This window comes from Portunus trituberculatus, chromosome 20 (genome assembly GCF_017591435.1).
Source record: "Portunus trituberculatus isolate SZX2019 chromosome 20, ASM1759143v1, whole genome shotgun sequence".
In the NCBI taxonomy this organism is placed as follows: domain Eukaryota; kingdom Metazoa; phylum Arthropoda; class Malacostraca; order Decapoda; family Portunidae; genus Portunus; species Portunus trituberculatus.
The window spans coordinates 15,334,290-15,353,127 of NC_059274.1; the positions used below are offsets into that span (position 1 = coordinate 15,334,290).

The 18,838-nt window shown below is 38.8% G+C and overlaps 1 protein-coding gene across 12 annotated transcripts in view; it reads left to right on the forward strand.

Moving 5' to 3' along the window:
* Positions 1 to 18,838, forward strand: part of LOC123506688 (eye-specific diacylglycerol kinase-like) — a 704,579-nt gene that overhangs the window by 671,506 nt on the left and 14,235 nt on the right. For 11 of the 12 annotated variants that reach the window (XR_006675487.1, XR_006675486.1, XM_045258954.1 and 8 more), the window contains 10 exons: positions 7,983 to 8,000; positions 9,701 to 9,882; positions 10,182 to 10,358; positions 13,570 to 13,778; positions 14,260 to 14,452; positions 14,849 to 14,948; positions 15,653 to 15,837; positions 16,514 to 16,661; positions 17,102 to 17,192; positions 18,006 to 18,153. Coding sequence is in view for 10 of the 12 variants with exons in the window: in XM_045258954.1 (XP_045114889.1) it covers positions 7,983 to 8,000; positions 9,701 to 9,882; positions 10,182 to 10,358; positions 13,570 to 13,778; positions 14,260 to 14,452; positions 14,849 to 14,948; positions 15,653 to 15,837; positions 16,514 to 16,661; positions 17,102 to 17,192; positions 18,006 to 18,153 (1,451 nt within the window). In the remaining 2 variants the exon portion in view is untranslated. The remainder of the gene's footprint in view (positions 1 to 7,982; positions 8,001 to 9,700; positions 9,883 to 10,181; positions 10,359 to 13,569; positions 13,779 to 14,259; positions 14,453 to 14,848; positions 14,949 to 15,652; positions 15,838 to 16,513; positions 16,662 to 17,101; positions 17,193 to 18,005; positions 18,154 to 18,838) is intronic. The other variant, XM_045258948.1, reaches the window with a different exon arrangement.

Consider the following 18,838-nt stretch of genomic DNA (forward strand, 5'->3'; position numbering starts at 1 on the left):
ATGAATTGAAGCTTCCATTGTGACGTGTTTCAAAAAGTTACTCATTTTATTTATTCTTTCTTCCTTTTTCCTTCGTTCGCTTTCTGTGCGTTTATAGTTTTCAATTCCGATATTTCAATTCATTTTTTCTCTCATATTTCTTCATTTTTTTTACTTTTTTTCATTTTGTGGGAGAAATTAATGTTTTTTTTTTATTTCGTGTTGGTCTTAATGGAATAGTGTCAGTCAGGCCACAGGAACACAAACGAACACACTAAAAGACCCAAATAAAAAGCACCAGCCACATCAAACACATTGCCGCTTACCTAACTGTGATAAGCCTCGCAGTTTAATCTAACGTAACAAGCAAATACACAGAATAGTCAGACAAACTATTATTACTAGTACTACTGCTGCTACTACTACTACTACTACTACTGCTACTACTACTATTTCTACTATTTCTATTTATATTTCTGCTGCTGCTACTACTGCTACTATTACTGCTACTACTACTACTACTACGACTACTACTACTACTACTACTGCTACTGCTACTGCTACTACTACTACTACTACTACTACTACTACTATTATTTCTACTATTTCTACTTCTATTTCTGCTACTACTACTACTACTATCACTACCACTACCACTACAACTACCACTACATACTACTACTACTACTACTACTGCTACTAGCACCACCACCACCACCACTACTACTACTACTACTACTACTACTACTACTACTACTACCACCACCACCACAGCCACAGTATCTTGCCTTACATCAACAGCACAATGGAAAGCCGTTTGGTATATCAGTGTTTAAGATTTGTGGGCGGGTGGGCTTGTGGGTGTGTTGGGAGGGACAGTGCGTCAGTGGGTGGGCGTGGGGTGGGTGTGGTGGGTGTAGAGTGGGTGTTAATAGCCTTGTGTTCGGTTTAGGGTGTTCCGAAGCTCGTGAACCGGTGTGATCTATCTCTTCGAATCATCTTGCTTCGAACTCTGTGATGGTCAAGGAGAGGCGGTGGTGATTTAGGGAGTGCCGTGTGCTCGTGCTCGCTCACTCGCTCGCTCGGTCTCTCTTTTTTGCTCTCTCTCTCTCTCTCTCTCTCTCTCTCTCTCTCTCTCTCTCTCTCTCTCTCATTATTTTCAGCCATTTTATATATTTCATGTATCTATTTATTTTTCATGTGTTCTATTTTTCTGCCACTTTTGTTTATCATTTTGTTGCTATTTTTTCGGTTGGTTTCCCTCATCATTTCATTGTTATTTTCTCCATTTCTGTGTGTATTTCTTTTTCATCACTTCATTTTTTTCCTGTCCTGTTTATTTTGTTTAACATGTTTCTCTTTTTCGTTTTTATTTTATTTTTTTTTACTTTCTTTATCATTTCGTTCCCATCATGTTGAAAAGAACCAACAATTCTTTACGTTCACATGAATTGCTCCACATAATTACTCTCACTCTTCTCTCCCAACAACGGCGCACAATTATACAATACTCTCCCCTCTCTCTCTCTTTTATTTTCACCATCACACACCATCATTAACGTTTATAACAGTGATGCGAGGCAGTATTTAAAGGGCAGTCACTGTGCATCCTCCCTGCTTTCAGATTATGAAGTACTCGGCTATTTTTGTTCCCGTGGCTCAGTGGTACAATACTCGATTCGTGATCTAAAGGTTATGAGTTCGATTCCTGCCATTTCTACTGTTTGTTTTTTTTTTTTTTTTTTCTATAGGGAAGTAGTGCGTTTTTCGGTATCCTAGGAAATTTTGTGTTATTTCAGCGACTGAAGTCAATTTTGCAGTTCCGTTTTGCGAAATTCCGGTACGGTCGAGGTATAACTTACTTTACGTTGACACAAAATGGAGGAGCAAGGCGTTTAATTAAGACATTAGCCATAAGACGCAAATAGATGATAAAAATACTTGGAAATAATAAATGATGCATAAAGAACAGACGTAAATTTCAGAATATATACGAAATGAAAACGAACAAACAAAACTTCAAACGACAAGAGCTTAAAAGTAGGCATTAACCTTACAAAACACTTCACTGTTCCGAACTAAAGTGACCTGGTTGACTGTACCGCGCTGTACCTACGTAATCTCTTCAGCACCAGGACGCGTTGCCATATTCACTCTGGTTACTATTTTGCCGATTTCTATACAGCTTCAGAAAACTATACTGGGATTAGAATGGTAACGACTCTGGCCATTAATCATCTGACCTCTATAGACCATTCGTAATGCAAAAAGAAAAGCGTTTAATTATACCCAAAAAATCAAGGTTAAAAATGCGTCTCACTATTGAAAGGGTTAATTATTGCCTTCCTCCTGCACTGTTACCTATGCACTCTACGTACCTGTACACTGTTTTGGGAGTATCAAATAGAACAAAAATCGTCTAAATCAAGGCTAAAAAATGCGTCTCGGTATTGAAGAGGTTGAAATACTATCTACACACTCTACGTACCTGTACACTGTCATGGGAGTATCAAATGGCTACGGGGTCTCCAAATGGTCGATTCGGCAAAAGTTCCTTGATGTGACCAGCGGAGGAAGTTATTGGGAGAGATTGGTCTGAGTCCTCTAAGGTAAAAGTCACATCAAACGACTCGTATTAGTTTGTAACCTTTGTTTATAGGTTAGAGAGAGAGAGAGAGAGAGAGAGAGAGAGAGAGACAGACAGACAGACAGACAGACAGACAGACAGACAGACAGACAGACAGACAGACAGACAGACAGACAGACAGACAGACAGACAGACAGACAGACAGACAGACAGACAGACAGACAGACAGACAGACAGACAGAAAAAGAAAACACTAATACCACCAACATTAACATCATATCCACACACACACACACACACACACACACACACACACACACACACACACACTCACCAATACACCAGAGAGGGGAAACGATGCACATTACACAGCGTATGGATCATAATGTATACCTAGAGAGGAGGGCCGCGTCTGGCCGGCACCACGACTCCCTGCTAAGGAAACATCATCTGGCTTATCCGAGAGGCAGGAGCCGTCTATTAATAGCGTGGGATCCTCCGTGGGGAGATAAAAATAGCCTTCGTTGAGGGTGAAGGCTCCGGGAGGTGGGGAAGATGGGAAGATGTGAAGCTTTTGTAAGGAATGGTGGAAAGATGGAACGAGAGGAAATATATTGCAAAGAAAGGTTTATACGTAAGGGTGGATGAACTCTGCATTATCCAAGTTCTAGTGAATTCTGTGCCTCGCTTGTGATTTTCTTAGGACGAAGGAAAGGAGGCAAGGGGAAGTGGTAAGGGTATATTGTATTGCAGGGCTGGACAAAGTTGGGTTTGTATGTAGTGGTAGATAGACTTTGCTATGTTGAAGTTGAGGTGAAAATTGTGTCTTGCTTCTAAATCTATTATAGGAGGAAGAAGGTGTTTTTTTTTTTCTTTTCTTAGAGAGAGAGAGAGAGAGAGAGAGAGAGAGAGAGAGAGAGAGAGAGAGAGAGAGAGAGAGAGATATATATATATATATATATATATATATATATATATATATACATATACTATATATATATATATATATATATATATATATATATATATATATATATATATATATATATATATATATATATATATATATACAGTGAATAACAGTGGATCTTGTGATAACCAAAATCAGGCGAGAGTGGCGCTGACATCCCTCTCTTGTGACTTTAACAATGGAAACACACTAATTGATTTACCAAGACAAGAATATATTACCATTACAAAGTCCAATCTCACATAACTTCACATCTTCAAGCGTCACTAACATTCGTAACTTCATCTGGGAAACGTTATTTTTCAGACTGTTACTATTACAAGACCAGATTCACATTGCAATATATTAGCATTATAACACCACATTCACATTACAAAGTCCAATTTCACATATCTTCACATCTTCGTCACTAACATTCGTAATTCAATCTGGAAAACGCTATTTTTAGGACTATTACTATCACAAGACCAGATTCACAGTGCAAGACTAAAGAATATATTACCATTATAACACCATATTCACATTACAAAGTCGAATTTCACATACCTTCACATCAAAACGTCATTAACATTCGTAATTTAATCTGGGAAACACTCTTTTTAAGACTGTTACTATTACAAGACCAGATTCACAGTGCAAGGTCAAACTCAGCATAACTTCCTAACTTGGAGCAGCACTAACGTCTCTCCCTCGCCAGTGCGTCATCCGGGAAGGCTTAATCAAAAATCCCTCGGGAAATTTTGCAAGACTACCTGGCGAACGTACACCAATTTAAAGTGGCGTATGAAACAGGGAGAGCAAAGGTGCAATTCCGTCTCCCCTAATGATCCTATTACGGGCAAGTTTTACATCTCCCGGGCCGGCCGATAATAGAGTTTTGCCTGTGCAGGAATAAAGAGCGGCAGTAATAGCACCAGTTGTTGTAGAGGCATTGGAATCGCTTTCAATATCGGCAAACCAAAAAGTCCTCCCGCGCCATGCTGCCAGGGAGGGTATTTCCATCCGCAGCGTTCCTGTGTGGAGAGTCGGAACCTTCATATCTTACACCCGCATCCCATTAAAGCTTTTGTATTCGTGTCATTGGTTTTAATGGAATGGCTCTCCTCGGGCGCCTTACTATTGCGATTCATTGAGATCTGTGTAGTGTGAAAATTAATAAGGAAAATACTAGTACTTTGGGGAATATTTGTGATTACATTCCAGTTAATCATAGAGGAATATTCACGGCTAAATTACACGATACCAGACAGAGAAATAGACGGATGTGGACTGTTGGACGTGGAAACACAGACAAGGAGATAATTTGTGTAGTGAGAAAATACTAGTACTTATGGGAATATTTGTGATTACATTCCAGTTAATCATAGAGGAATATCCACGACTAAATTACACGATACCAGACAGAGAAACAGACTGACGTGGACTGTCGGACATGGAAACAGATACAGACAAGGAGATAATCAGACCAGACCCGTGTCAAACTGATCTAAGTTCCCTACAAACTTATAACTAGCTAACTTGTGATAATACTCGTACCAGCCACGGGTCGCTATCCTGGTTGCTCCGTGCCCGCCGTGATAGACGCAGCGAGACGGATTGTTGTAGAATTAACCCCTTCAGTACAATGACGCGTTTCCATATTCATTCTGGTTCCTATTTGGTGGTTTCATGCAGCTTCAGAAACTCATGTGGAAGATTAAAATAGTGAAGATTCTCGCCATTAATCTTCTGATCTCTCTAGACCCTTTCTGATGTACATAAAATGGTCTAATCGTACATAAACCTCAAGGTAAAAACATGTCCCAGTATTGAAGAGGTTAATGACAGTAGCAGTAAGTGGAGTAGAAGTAGTAGTGGTAGAAATAGTAGTAGTAGTAGTAGTAGTAGTAGTAGTAGTAGTAGTAGTAGTATGGTAATAATAGTGAGTTAATATCAGACTGGCAGGAGATCTACAAAGATGGATGAGACAATTAAGAATGAAGGGAAGCCAAGAAGGGAGGGAGGGAGAGAGGGGGAAAAAAAATCCTTACATAGTCATTTGCATAAATATTGGACCAGTGTGTGAGACCATTTATCAGGAACAGGAGGAGGAGGAGGAGGAAGAGGAGGAGGAGGAGGAGGAGGAGGAGGAGGAGGAGGAGGAGGAGGAGGAGGAGGAAGGAGAGGAGGAATGGGAGGAGGAGGAGGAGAAAAGAGAAGAAAGAGAAGAGGAAAGAAATGTCTGTTATTTGATGAACATTACCACTCTCTCTCTCTCTCTCTCTCTCTCTCTCTCTCTCTCTCTCTCTCTCTCTCTCTCACACACACACACACACACACACACACACACACACACACACTCTCTCTCTCTCTCTCTCTCTCTCTCTCTCTCTCTCTCTCTCTCTCTCTCTCTCTCTCTCTCTCTCTCTCTCTCTCTCTGGCAGTCGTTCCTCCCCTCCCCATTTTCTTTGGAGTTGATTTAAGAGCAATTAAACACTAACTGAAGTAGACGTGGCCGTAATGAACTTTAATTAACTGTCGCCCAGGAAAAAAACGAATAACTTACCTGGGAACGAATGAGGGCTAGTGCTGACGATGGCTATTTTATTTTCCTGGCTGGGAGAAAACGTAAGACGAAACCTGTCCCAAAAAATCTTATTCCTGAAAATGTGCTCGCGATAAAAGAAAGAGGGAAAAAAGAGAAAGGGAGAGAGAGAGAGAGAGGCTGGGAGAGAGACGGTGTATGGGGGGAGAGGTGATCAAGGAATGTGATAAAAAAAAAAAAAGGTTCGACAGGAAAGAATATAGACGCCAATTAATTGTATAAAGACAAGGTTAACTTTAAAAAATGGAGTGCAGTTTGTAAATAGGAAGATATTTAGTCGTTTGGAGAGGTAAGGAAAATTTATCTGCTCAGGAAGAGGAGGAGGAGGAGGAGGAGGTGGTGGTGTAGGGAGGGAGGGAGGGAGAAGAAAGAAGCAGTCATGAGGAGGACCATAAAGATGAGGAAATAGAGGAAAACGAGGAGGAGGAGGAGGAGGAGGAGGAGGAGGAGGAGAAGAAGAGGAGAGATAAGAAGAGAAGTAACAAGGTTAAGAAAGATGGTATGAAACTTGACCTATTCTCGTTTTCTTTGTTCTCACTTTTCTCTAATTCGTTTCTTTTTTTCCCCTTTTTCATTTCGTAGTTTTATTTTTTTTCTCTAATTTCCGTTTTCTTATTTTTCACTCTTAATTTGTTCTGAGCATATCTTTCTCTTTTTAGTTTTCCTCTTTCTTCTTCTTCTTCTTCACGGTTTATTTTCCTTTGTTTTACTTACTTTTTTTTCTCATTCTCTCTCTCTCTCTCTCTCTCTCTCTCTCTCTCTCTCTGGTAACGTTAAATCTAGCGTAAAAATTAATGTGTGGCTATTATTTTTCCTCGCTATTGTTGAGCTTGTGGTGATGAAATGAAAGTGAAGATAAGAGGAGCTACTCACACACTACTAAATCTGATCCTCCTTTCATGTTTACTATTGTTTCTTCTCTAATCTCTTATATTTTGTCTTTTTTTCTGTCTTCTCTTCCTCCTCCTCCTCCTCCTCCTCCTCCTCCTCCTCCTCCTCCTCTCCTCCTTACCATCATTAATTTGCTTCCTATCTCGAGTTTTGTACAGTGTGTGTGTGTGTGTGTGTGTGTGTGTGTGTGTGTGTGTGTGTGTGTGTGTGTCTGTGTGTAGCTCTCTCTTCCTTCTTCCACCTTTTGTTTCCCTTTTTCCTCTTTCGTCTTTTGTCACAAGCAAGAGTTGTATGGATTTTCCTGTCGTAATAAATCAAGTTTGAATTTCTCTCTCTCTCTCTCTCTCTCTCTCTCTCTCTCTCTCTCTCTCTCTCTCTCTCTCTCTGCGCTTTTATGATTTTTTCATCATTATTCATTATTTTTTGTCATTTTTGTTGTTATTTTCTTTTGTTGTTATCATTATTTTATTGTTATTATTATTATTATTATCATTATTATTATTATTATTATTATTATTATTATTATTATTATTATTATTATTATTATTATTATTATTATTATTATTATTATTATTATTATTATTATTATTATTATTATTATTATTATTATTATTATTATTATTATTATTATTATTATTATTATTATTATTATTATTATTTTATTATTATTATTATTATTATTATTATTATTATTATTATTATTATTATTATTATTATTATTATTATCCTTATTATCATTATAGGTTATGAATTAGGGTTTTACTTTGAATTTAATTACTGAAGGTACATATGTATTTTGTTCATTATTTTTTCATTATCTTAAATATTTTCTTGCATTATATTTTATTCATTTCTTTTATTTTCATTTTCCATTCTAAGCACACACACAAATGTAACACTGGACAATAATGATAAGGCTGACTAACTCCAACATTCATTAACGTGTCTTCATTGTCCCCCTGCCATGCTAGGAGGGAGGAGAGGGTCAGGTAACGTGTCCACTCACCAGCACTTTCCACATAGCTAACTCCCGTACTAGTCCACATTACCGCCTAGCATACAACTATCGTACCAAGCATACAATTATCGTACACTGTAGCATTTCACCCTAGTACATCCATAATAGTATATTCCTGCTTAAAAGTGTAATTATTGTACCTCACACACATCAGATATACTTATAATTAGTTAGTTAATTAGTGTATATGAGCATTCTGTGATCCTTTTCATTAATCAAGTGGTTATGGTGTAAATATTCCACCTTGATAGTTGTTTATTTGTAATATATATAGCTTATTATAGCCTTTGTAATCATGATAATGCACCTATCGAATTATTTGTACCTGCGTGTAGCACTGATAGAGTATTTACCTGTATATATTACCATGCACCTTTACATTTACTATTATTAAGGTATATTAGACTAAGCTTCCACTGAAAATACTGTTGTGTATCGTATATGATAAGACAACTGTGTGTTTCATTGTCATAATTAGTAGCTAGGGGTGGTGAGAGAGAGAGAGAGAGAGAGAGAGAGAGAGAGAGAGAGAGAGAGAGAGAGAGAGAGAGAGAGAGAATAGGAGGGGGCGTGTTATGCTTTGGTCACGCAGGAAGGATTAAGAACACTGAACAATAAAGAAGATCAGTAAATAAATAAATAAAAACGACGTGATATCATGAATAAAGCCACAGATATACAAATTTACATATCAAAACACACACACACACACACACACACACACACAGGCATGATTAGTGACTGCTTGGAGAAGATTGGTTCTGACAGAGGCAAAGTGCAACGTGGCAGGGCAGGGTAAGGGAGGTAGGACACTGCAGGGGAAGGCGGGGAAGGGGAGAGCAGGGCCGGGACAGAGCACATCCACCAATACTCCTGAAGGTCCTTAGTTGAAAGTCACAGGTTGAATTGTGAAGGGAATCGTGATGTTCAATGTGACTATTTTAGATTGCCTTTGTTCACTGTGGGTTGAGTCTTTGAAGTAATGCAAGTGTAGCGAGCTTAACCCAGTGCCAAGTAAACACGGCGTAGTGAGGGTATACTGTGACTGCGTGGTGTTCGGAGCTTCGTAATAAAGAAACTAGGAATCCACAAGCGGAGTAACGGGACAGGAGAGAGAGAGAGAGAGAGAGAGAGAGAGAGAGAGAGAGAGAGAGAGAAAGAGATGAGAAGAGAGAGAGAGAGAGAGAGAGAGAGAGAGAGAGAGAGAGAGAGAGAGTAATAATGAGTCGGCAGCAGCCTCAGATCAGTCGCTTGGTGCCCTTTGCCAACTAATTATGAGTTATTTGAGATACTCATATTTGTATATAATTAGGTAGTGATGCTATTCATTGTACTTAATTGAATCGTAACTCCCTTTTATCTCTTATTATTATTATTATTATTATTATTATTATTATTATTATTATTATTATTATTATTATTTCGTGAGGCTTTTTAGTCCTATTCATTTCCCCTTTCTTCCCTTTCATCATTCCACCTCACCTGTCCTCAAAATCCTCTCCCTCGCATTCAATCCCATGTTTGCCTTTGTCACGTCCTCATTCTTCCTCCCCCGACCTCCTTCACCCCTTCTAAAACCTTGGTAATATCCTCTCATATCCTTTCATGTCCCTTGCCTCATTTCCTCTCCAGGCACCTGTCGCTCATTCTTTTTCTGCTCCTCCTCCACAGAACGACAAGGAGACTCGGCCCTTCGCCATCAAGCCAATTCCCAACGCAAATATCAAGCCTCTCATTGTCTTCATCAACCCGAAGAGCGGCGGCAACCAGGGCGCCAAACTCATGCAGAAGTTCCAATGGCTACTGAACCCTCGCCAGGTGTTCGATCTAACGCAAGGAGGCCCCAAGGCAGGGTAAGCTGTGTGTGTGTGTGTGTGTGTGTGTGTGTGTGTGTGTGTGTGTGTGTGTCCATCATTGTAGATTGTAAAGAATAGGAATAATGTATAATGAGAGCTTTATTTTACTTCTTTTTATTATTCATGTTATTTTGTTTAATGAAGGATGAAAAAACACACTGATTTCTAAGAGAGAGAGAGAGAGAGAGAGAGAGAGAGAGAGAGAGTGTGTGTGTGTGTGTGTGTGTGTGTGTGTGTGTGTGTGTGTGTGTGTGTGTGTGTGTGTGTGTGTTTCTAACTCTTCCTCACATTCCCAGGCTGGAAATGTTTCGCAAAGTGGCCAACCTGCGCGTGCTGGCGTGTGGCGGTGACGGTACGGTGGGCTGGGTGTTGTCCGTGCTTGACCAGCTCAACTTCCAGCCTCCCCCTGCTGTGGCCGTGCTTCCCCTCGGCACTGGCAATGACCTGGCTCGTGCTCTCGGTTGGGGCGGCGGGTACGTGGTTAATTCTACTCTAACCCGTTTAGTACTATGACGCGTTTTCATATTCATTCTACTTGCTATTTAGTGATTTTATACAGCCTCAGCTACTTAAGTTCGGGGAGTAAAATAGTGAAGACTGGCCATTAAACTTCTGACCTCTCTAAACTCTTCATTAAGTCAATAAAATCGTTTAGTCATACCCAAAATGAAGGTCAAAATGCGTCCCAGTACTAAAGGGGTCAAGCTTTTCTTTTCTACAACCATCTAAGTTATTTTTAATCTTACCTGTTCGTCTCTTTTTTTTTTTTTTTTTTGTGGCAGAAGAGAGACAAAAGTAACCGTCTACATTTTGCTTTTTGTCTGTATGAAAGTTATTCTTTTACTATTAATTATTTTATTCCCAGGCTAATATTCTATTCTACAACCATCTATGATTTTTTAATCTCACGTGTTCCTCTCTTAAACCGTTTTGTGGCAGAAGAATTCTATATTTTGTTTTCATCTGTAATTCTGAAAGCTAGGGTTTTTTTTCACTGTGTTGACAAAGGAAGGTCATTCCAATGAAAGTAAAGTCATTACAATTGCAGCTGTAGACGTAGCTGAAGTATGGGAGAATACGTGATCTGTGTATTCATCTTCAGATATCACAGTGGAGGTGCAACAAGCCATTAGACCTACACTTTGTACTCCCTGTATGAAACTCGCCTCTATACGTATATCCAGCTACCATCCCCATCCTTAAGTTTTTTAATCTTCTTTTAAATTCCCTAATGACTCAGTACTAACAACCTGATTAATGAGCTGGTTCCATTCAAACACCACTCTATTTCAAAACAAGCTCCTTCTTATCTCTTTTTCAAATCTAACCTCGTGATTTCCTTTTGTTCTGCCTTGATTACTGATCCTGAGAGTTCTGCTTACATTACACTCGTTATTATGCTTCCCGCCAATGACTAAGATTTTATAGGTTTAGGTATAGATTTCCACACGGACCTTTATAAGTTTTAGAGGAGTTTCAGAGAAGGCAGGAGTGTAAGCAGAATAAAGTTAGGAAAGAGAAGCGAGCTGGAGTGTTGTTAGGAAAGAAGGGAATAGGAGCATGGAGAGTGACGGAAAAATTTAATCCAGAGAGAGAGAGAGAGAGAGAGAGAGAATGGAAATCAGGATAAAAAGAAAAAATACAACAGATGCACAGCTGAAATAAATGTAAAATAAGGAAAAAAAAGTGTTCCTCCATATACATATAATATTTTCAAGACTCCCTGAAGCAACTTTGCCATTCTGTGCCCACTGAGAAAATAATTACGGGAAACTTTATAACTATGAGAAATTACGCCAACTTTTCTCTTTTGGGTTTGCAGGAATTTGAGGAAAGTGGTTGTGACGCTCGTGCATGTTTTCCTTCTGACGTGGAATAACATCTCCTGTTGCCTCGGAAAACTTCATTCATGCATTAGAATATCATTAAGTGTTATTTTCGTGACGTTTTCATCCTTGGAAACTTGAAGCTGTTATGATTTTCCTTCTTATCTATATATATTTTTTTTCTCATGATATTTATTTAAACTTTTCCACAATTATTTTCCTCTTAGTTTTTTTTTCCTTTTCTTCTCTTATTTTCCTTTTTTTTTCTTATCTCTTCTTTGTTATATCTATTTTCCTTTATCTCTCATACCAGAAAAGGAATTTATATCTTAGTGTGGTTTTCTGTACTTGCTCCATGGTCTGTCTTATCTTCTTTTTCCTCTCTCTCTCTCTCTCTCTCTCTCTCTCTCTCTCTCTCTCTCTCTCTCTCTCTCTCTCTCCTGTTTATTATTCCTTCTTCTCTTCCTTCTTTTTTTCTTTCCTTTCTTCTCCTTTCATGTTTGCTTTCATCAAGTCCTTCCCTTTTTATTCATTTTCTTTCATTCATTGCATTCCTTGCTTGAGAGATGGAGGCGTAGTCTCTCTCTCTCTCTCTCTCTCTCTCTCTCTCTCTCTCTCTCTCTCTCTCTCTCTTCTATATGTACGTTTCTCCGCAAGGCAGCAGGCAGCAGAAATTGTGTTATGCATCTTCTTAACTTATTTCTTCTGGGAATATAAAAACTTTCTCCTAACTTTTTCTTCCCCTCTGCCTCCTCCAGCTCCTCTCGCCTTCTCCTGTTACAATTTTAAGAACACCTCTATCCCCAGCCATTCCCTTTATTCTCAGACACACTTACATACCTCAAGTCAATTCGTGAATATTGGTCGTCTCTGTTCTGCTCACACATTCATTATCTCGTCACTTTCTTGATGGTTCTGCAATTTCAATATGCTATTCTATTTTGTGAGAGTGGAGGAAATCGGAAAGAGAAAGGTTATAAGTATTCAGATTCAGAAAAGATTGAAAAAGATGGGAGGTTCCAATATTCACATCAATTTAATTCATAGCAAAGCAAGTACAGTCATTCCTCATTGTTCATGGTTTTATTTTACACAATTTTTTTTTTTTTTTTTTTTTATACCATGTAGGGTTTTTACGGGAATTTATGGGCTAAATGGGATACTTATTGGGATACCTCCTATCTCAAAGCCCACCTGCTAGGGAACCGTTGCCCCGTGTGAGGAAGACCAACCTACACTCGGACCGTGGAGAGGATTCGAAACCGTGCGCTTGGTGACCCCTCGGACCTCAAAGCACACATGGTTCCACTGTACCACGGATTGCTGCTAACCATAGATTCAAATTTATGGATGGGGATGATTGATGGAAATAGGTAGCTTTGTTCATACAGGGACTGCCACGTGTAGGCCTGACAGCACAGCCTCTTGCAGATTACCTCTTTTCTTATGTTCTTAAGTTCTTAAATAACAGGAGGTGATGAGAAGCAACATACTAGAGTTCATCCCTTTTATTCTGTAATTTCTAAGATAAAATGTCTGTAGCAATGGACATTTGGGTGGCTCAGGGATGTTTATATGAGGGGCACTAATTTCTCATGAATTTTCCTTATGTCTGTTACTTAACCCTTGGAAAATGAGGAATATTCTGTGCTGAAAGTATGAAAGAAATCAAGAAGAGAAAACTATAGATATCCAGATCCAGAAAAGATTATAAAGGAACAGGTTACAATGCTCTAATAATAATAATAATAATAATAATAATAATAATAATAATAATAATAATACCTACCACCACCTACTACTACCATTACCACCACTACCACTCCTCCATTACCAATCAATGCGTCTCCCTCCACAGCTACACAGACGAGCCAATCAGCAAGATCCTGTGCAACATAGCGGATGGCGAGGTGGTTCACTTGGATCGGTGGCGCGTGGATGTTACCAAGAATGAAGACTTTGAGCCGACAGAGGAGGGGCGTGACACTCTTCCTCTCAGTGTGGTCAACAACTACTTTTCCTTTGGTGTTGATGCTCATATCGCCCTTGAGTTCCACGAGGCAAGAGGTGAGATGAGGGTGCCAAACTGCTGATTGTTTTTTTTTTTCATAGTTACTTGATTATTACTTGCTAGAATTAAAGCTTGTATGCATTTGTTGTGTAAGTTGGGTGTTGTTTGTTATTTCCCACCACAGTTCATGCCACGAAAAGAAAGTTCTGTATGTTGACACCACATCATTTCTTCATCCTTGCCATGATTTTTTTTTTCCACTGTATTCTTACTAATGCCTGTAGAATTCGTAGAATTCAGAAACGTTTTGCTCTCCTACCACAAATATTTTCCAAGGCCACACAGGTGATGAGCAAGGTTCCCAAAAAAGTTTTTCCTGCTGATAATGTAAAATCTTGCTAATCTGGTACTTGGAATGAAAACGGCCTTGTAAAACCAATATAACTTCAACAAGAGCCACAAATTCCCTTCTATCACATTTCTCCTTTCTATTTCTCAACTAATTATTACATACTCTAATTTTCCTCCACTCCACAGAGGCAAATCCACAGAAGTTTAACTCTCGCCTGCGCAACAAGATGTTCTACGGGCAGGCCGGCGGGAAGGATCTCCTGCAGCGGAAGTGGAAGGACCTCTCAGACAATTGCACGCTGGAGTGTGATGGCAAGGACATGACCCCCATCCTGAAGGAGAACAAGGTGCACGCGGTGGTCTTCCTCAACATTCCTAGGTGAGTGTGATGTGCTGCGGGAAACTATGAAATTAACTCCAGTACTATGACGCGTTTTCATATTAATTCTGCTTATTATTTGGCGATTTTTTGCTGCTTCAGAAACTTATGAGGAGATTGAAATAGTAGAGACTCAGGCCATTAATCATTTGACCTTTTTACCCTTCCTAATGTAAATAAAATCGTGTTTGTGGTAATAGGCATGCAAAAAAGAAATTCCTCGGGTAACTCAGATTTTCGGATAACTGTATTTGGCCGCCGCCCCTCCACGACACAAATTGGTATAACTTATGCAGAGGTTACTGTACCAAACTTTACCTAGACCACCACATGCAGCTCTTAGCTTACTTAGAGATAGTTGATGTGTGTAACCTTAACGTGATTTCCTGCCCTCAGCTACGGCTCAGGCACCCACCCTTGGAACAGGAGCAGTGGCATTGAGCAGCAGACGGACGATGGCATTATTGAAGTCATCGGCCTCACCACATACCAGATGGTGAGTCAGGCCACCAGGAGTGATCCTCAAACTTTTTCTTTCATTTTCTTTTTTTTTATCTCCATCCCGGTTTTATCTTATATTCTGCATTCATGACCCTTTGTGTCCTTTCTGTTGTTTTTTTTTTTTCCTCTGATATGAAAATTTACCCATTCATTTACTGTTATCTATTCAAGTAAGAATTTTTTGTAGTTTTCTTATGTCTTTAACCTCACAACTATTTCACAAGTTACTGAAATGCTAGTCTAGATAATGCTGTACTATATATTCTTCCATGTTAAGTATATATATATATATATATATATATATATATATATATATATATATATATATATATATATATATATATATATATATATATATATATACACACACACACACACACACACACATTTATCTATCTATATTTTACACTTATGCTATACTCCAGTACACCAATTACCAGTGTTTCAGCTGTTCTTACCCCTTAGTCACCCCTTTTTTTATGTAAGAGGCACATTCTTGCTAAGGACAACCAAAACTAATAAACAAAAAGGCCTTTTTAGATGCCAGTCCCTGAGCAGGTTCAAGAGAGTTACCCAAAAGAATGGGATAAATGTCTTGAAACCTCTGAGATGAGTGCAGATCATAGGAAGGTGGAAATACAGAAGTAGGTTGGGAGTTCCAGAATTTACTTACCTACACCTTCCCTGCCTTCCCCACAGCCTCTGCTCCAGGCGGGAGGACACGGCACCACCATCTGCCAGTGTAAACGAGCAAAGATCATCACCAAGAAGACAATCCCAATGCAGGTGGACGGCGAGGCAGCGAGAGTCAATCCAAGCATCATTGAGCTGACACATCTCAACAAAGCATTGATGGTGACCAAGAAGAAGGCAAAATCTGTCACGTAAGTTTGTATAAGAAAGAGAGACAGCTAATGGAGTATAAGGACAGAAAAGAGGAATTTGTTATCTAAGTTTGTGAGGAAAGTTATCTAAGGTTATGATGAAAGAGGATATATATGGGGAGAAAAAAAAAGTCTGCCATGTTAGTTAATATGGGGAAAGAGAGAAAGTAATTTGAGTATAAGGATAGAAAAGAGGAATGTGTTTCTTAAGTTTGTGAGGAAAGTTATCTAAGGTTGTGGTAAAAGAGGATATATATGGAATCTCTCATGTTATTTTTTATAGGAAAGAGAGAGAGTAAGTGGAGTATAACGACAGAAAAAATTAATTTGTTATCTAAAGTTATGATGAAAGTGGATATTCTTTAATTCTTTCTCTTTCTTCATCTTTCTTCATTTCTTCATTTCTTCTCTAATTCTTCCCCTTTTTCACCTTTCTTCATTTCTCATTCCTTTCCAGTCCTTTATCAACCTTTCCCTTACCTTTGACTTCTCCCATATATGCTTTTGTGTATCTTATCCCTTCAAGTCTTATATCAATAGTATCTCATTCTTTCCTTCATCTCTCTTCACCTCTCTTCACTTTTTCTCCCTTTCCAGTATCTTATCAACCTGTCTGTCACCTCTCACTCCTGCCATCACCTAATAGGAAACCTCTCACTTCTGTTACCCTCTGCAGGATACCTCACCTGGAGCAGCTGCGTCTCCAAGTGTCTCGCATCACCATGTTTGATTACGAGCAACATCACTACGACAAGGAGAAACTTCGCTCCACCTCCTCCTCCATTGGTCTCATCATGATTGACCAGGATGCTGACTTAGAACAGGTGTGTCTCATTCTTACCTATGTGTTTGTGAGGTGTTTTTGTATTTGTCTTATGGATCAAGTTTTTAGCTTTTGTAGTTTTCTTTTTCTTTTCTTTTTTTTCACAGTCTTTTAGGTTCTAATTTTTTTTTGTCTCTTTTACCTTGTGTTTCTGTTTTCTTTCTTTCTGTCTAGTCTTTGAATTTTGGTTTTTATTGGTGTCTGTGTCTTGTAATGTTTGTTTCATTTTGTTTTTTTCTTCATCAACCATTCCTCTTTTTTTCCTTTTTCATTAACCTGATTTTTCCATTTTTCACTCTATCCCCTGTCTTGTAATATCCTTCTGTTAATTCTAGCTTTGAAAAATGAGCATTTGGCATTTTTTCTCAATCTTTTTTATTTATTATTTTCACTTTTAATCTCCCATCAGTGCAGAAATAATCCATTGGTCTTATTTCTCAGGTTCGCAAGCACATCAACAGAATGATGGAAGAGAATACCAACCGTACTCGCCCCAACAAGCCCCTGTCTGAGAGCTGGTGCTTCCTGGATTGTAAGCATCAAGATACTCAGATTCTGCTACATATTCCCTACCATTGTCAAGGAACCTTCATCACATATTCACATTTTTCTCATTCATTCTTTCATATATCTGCTGCACGTTCCACACCTTTGCTTTTCTACCTTTGTCACATTTCCTCATAATTTCACACATTCTCATTCATTCTTGCATCTCTCTGTTACACATTTCCCTTCATTTTCTCTTAGTATTTTCATCACACATTCTCATTTTTTTTTATTCACTCATTCATCTTTCTGCTAATCATTCTCCTTCATTTTCTCTCATAACTTTTCACACATCCTCATTGTCTTTTATACCTGCATCACTCATTCTCATTTCTCACATTCACTCATTCATCTTTCTGTTATACATCCATTCCCCTTCATTTTCCCTCATTCTCACCATACATTCTCATTTTTCTTGTTCACTCAGTCATCTCTGCTATTCTTCATTTTATCTCATATCTTCATTGTATGTTCTCATTTTTTTCATTCACGCTCTCATCTCTCTGCTACACTTGCATTCCAGCCCCTCATTTTCTCTTATACCTTCATTAGACATTCTCATTTTCTCTCATTCTCATCGTATACTTCACAGATTTATCGACATACCTCACATATGCATACACTGTCATTTCTTCCTCATTTACACTTAGTCACTCATCCTTACATTTATCTAACACAATCTCTTCTTTTATTCTCCCTTCTCACATTCACCTCCACACTTCCACTCACACACACACATCCTCTTCCACTGTACCTCCAATCCCCTTAACACCACTCTAACACACACTCCTCTCCACAGCCTGCACTGCTGAGAGGTTCTTCCGCATTGACCGAGCACAGGAACACCTCCACTATGTCACAGACATCTGCACTGAGGACCTCTTTGTGTTGGATCCAGAGCTTACCGACCCCACCAACATCAGCGGAGGCATGAGAGGGGATGTCAGGTAAGGACTGGGGACACAGGGAAGGGTTGGTGTGTTGGGATGCCAGTCAGGAGGGTTTAAGACACAGGAAGGCAGGGTGGTGTGGATACAGAAGCTTGTGGGAATGTATGGCCTGCAGATCTTACTGGGTTGTATGATGTTTGGTTCATCGGATGAGGTTTTGGTGCTGTTTTCATTCGTGTCGTTTCTTGCTCTTCGTGTAAACGGAAGAGAGGAAAAATTTAAGTTATGTGCATTTTTTATGTAATTCCATGACTTCTCAATGAAGTTTTCTATTTTTTATGAAGGTGGAGTAAGTATACTTGATTTCCTTCTTTGTTTATCATGTTCTTGTCTTTTATTAAGGTTGATTTGATGATTAAATTCTAGTACCATTTTGAATCATCATCATCATCACTATCATCTTATATGGATTGGTTTTATTTCAGTGGCCTTCAATCAGTTACAGTCCGTAATTAATACAAAATACTGCAGGAATACATTGACAAAAGCTTCTAGTTCCCTTTTTAATGATTAAGAGTCAGATGCTGTTAAGTGTTGATTATGTAAAGGTGTATTTCCTAAGACACCAGGTGAGTATAACCTTGTAAAACTACTATAATTACTTTGCATGTTATTTTTCAAAGAGATATTTTCACAGTATTCTAGTGGATGTTATTTTACTCCTGCAAGGCTTAGAAGAATG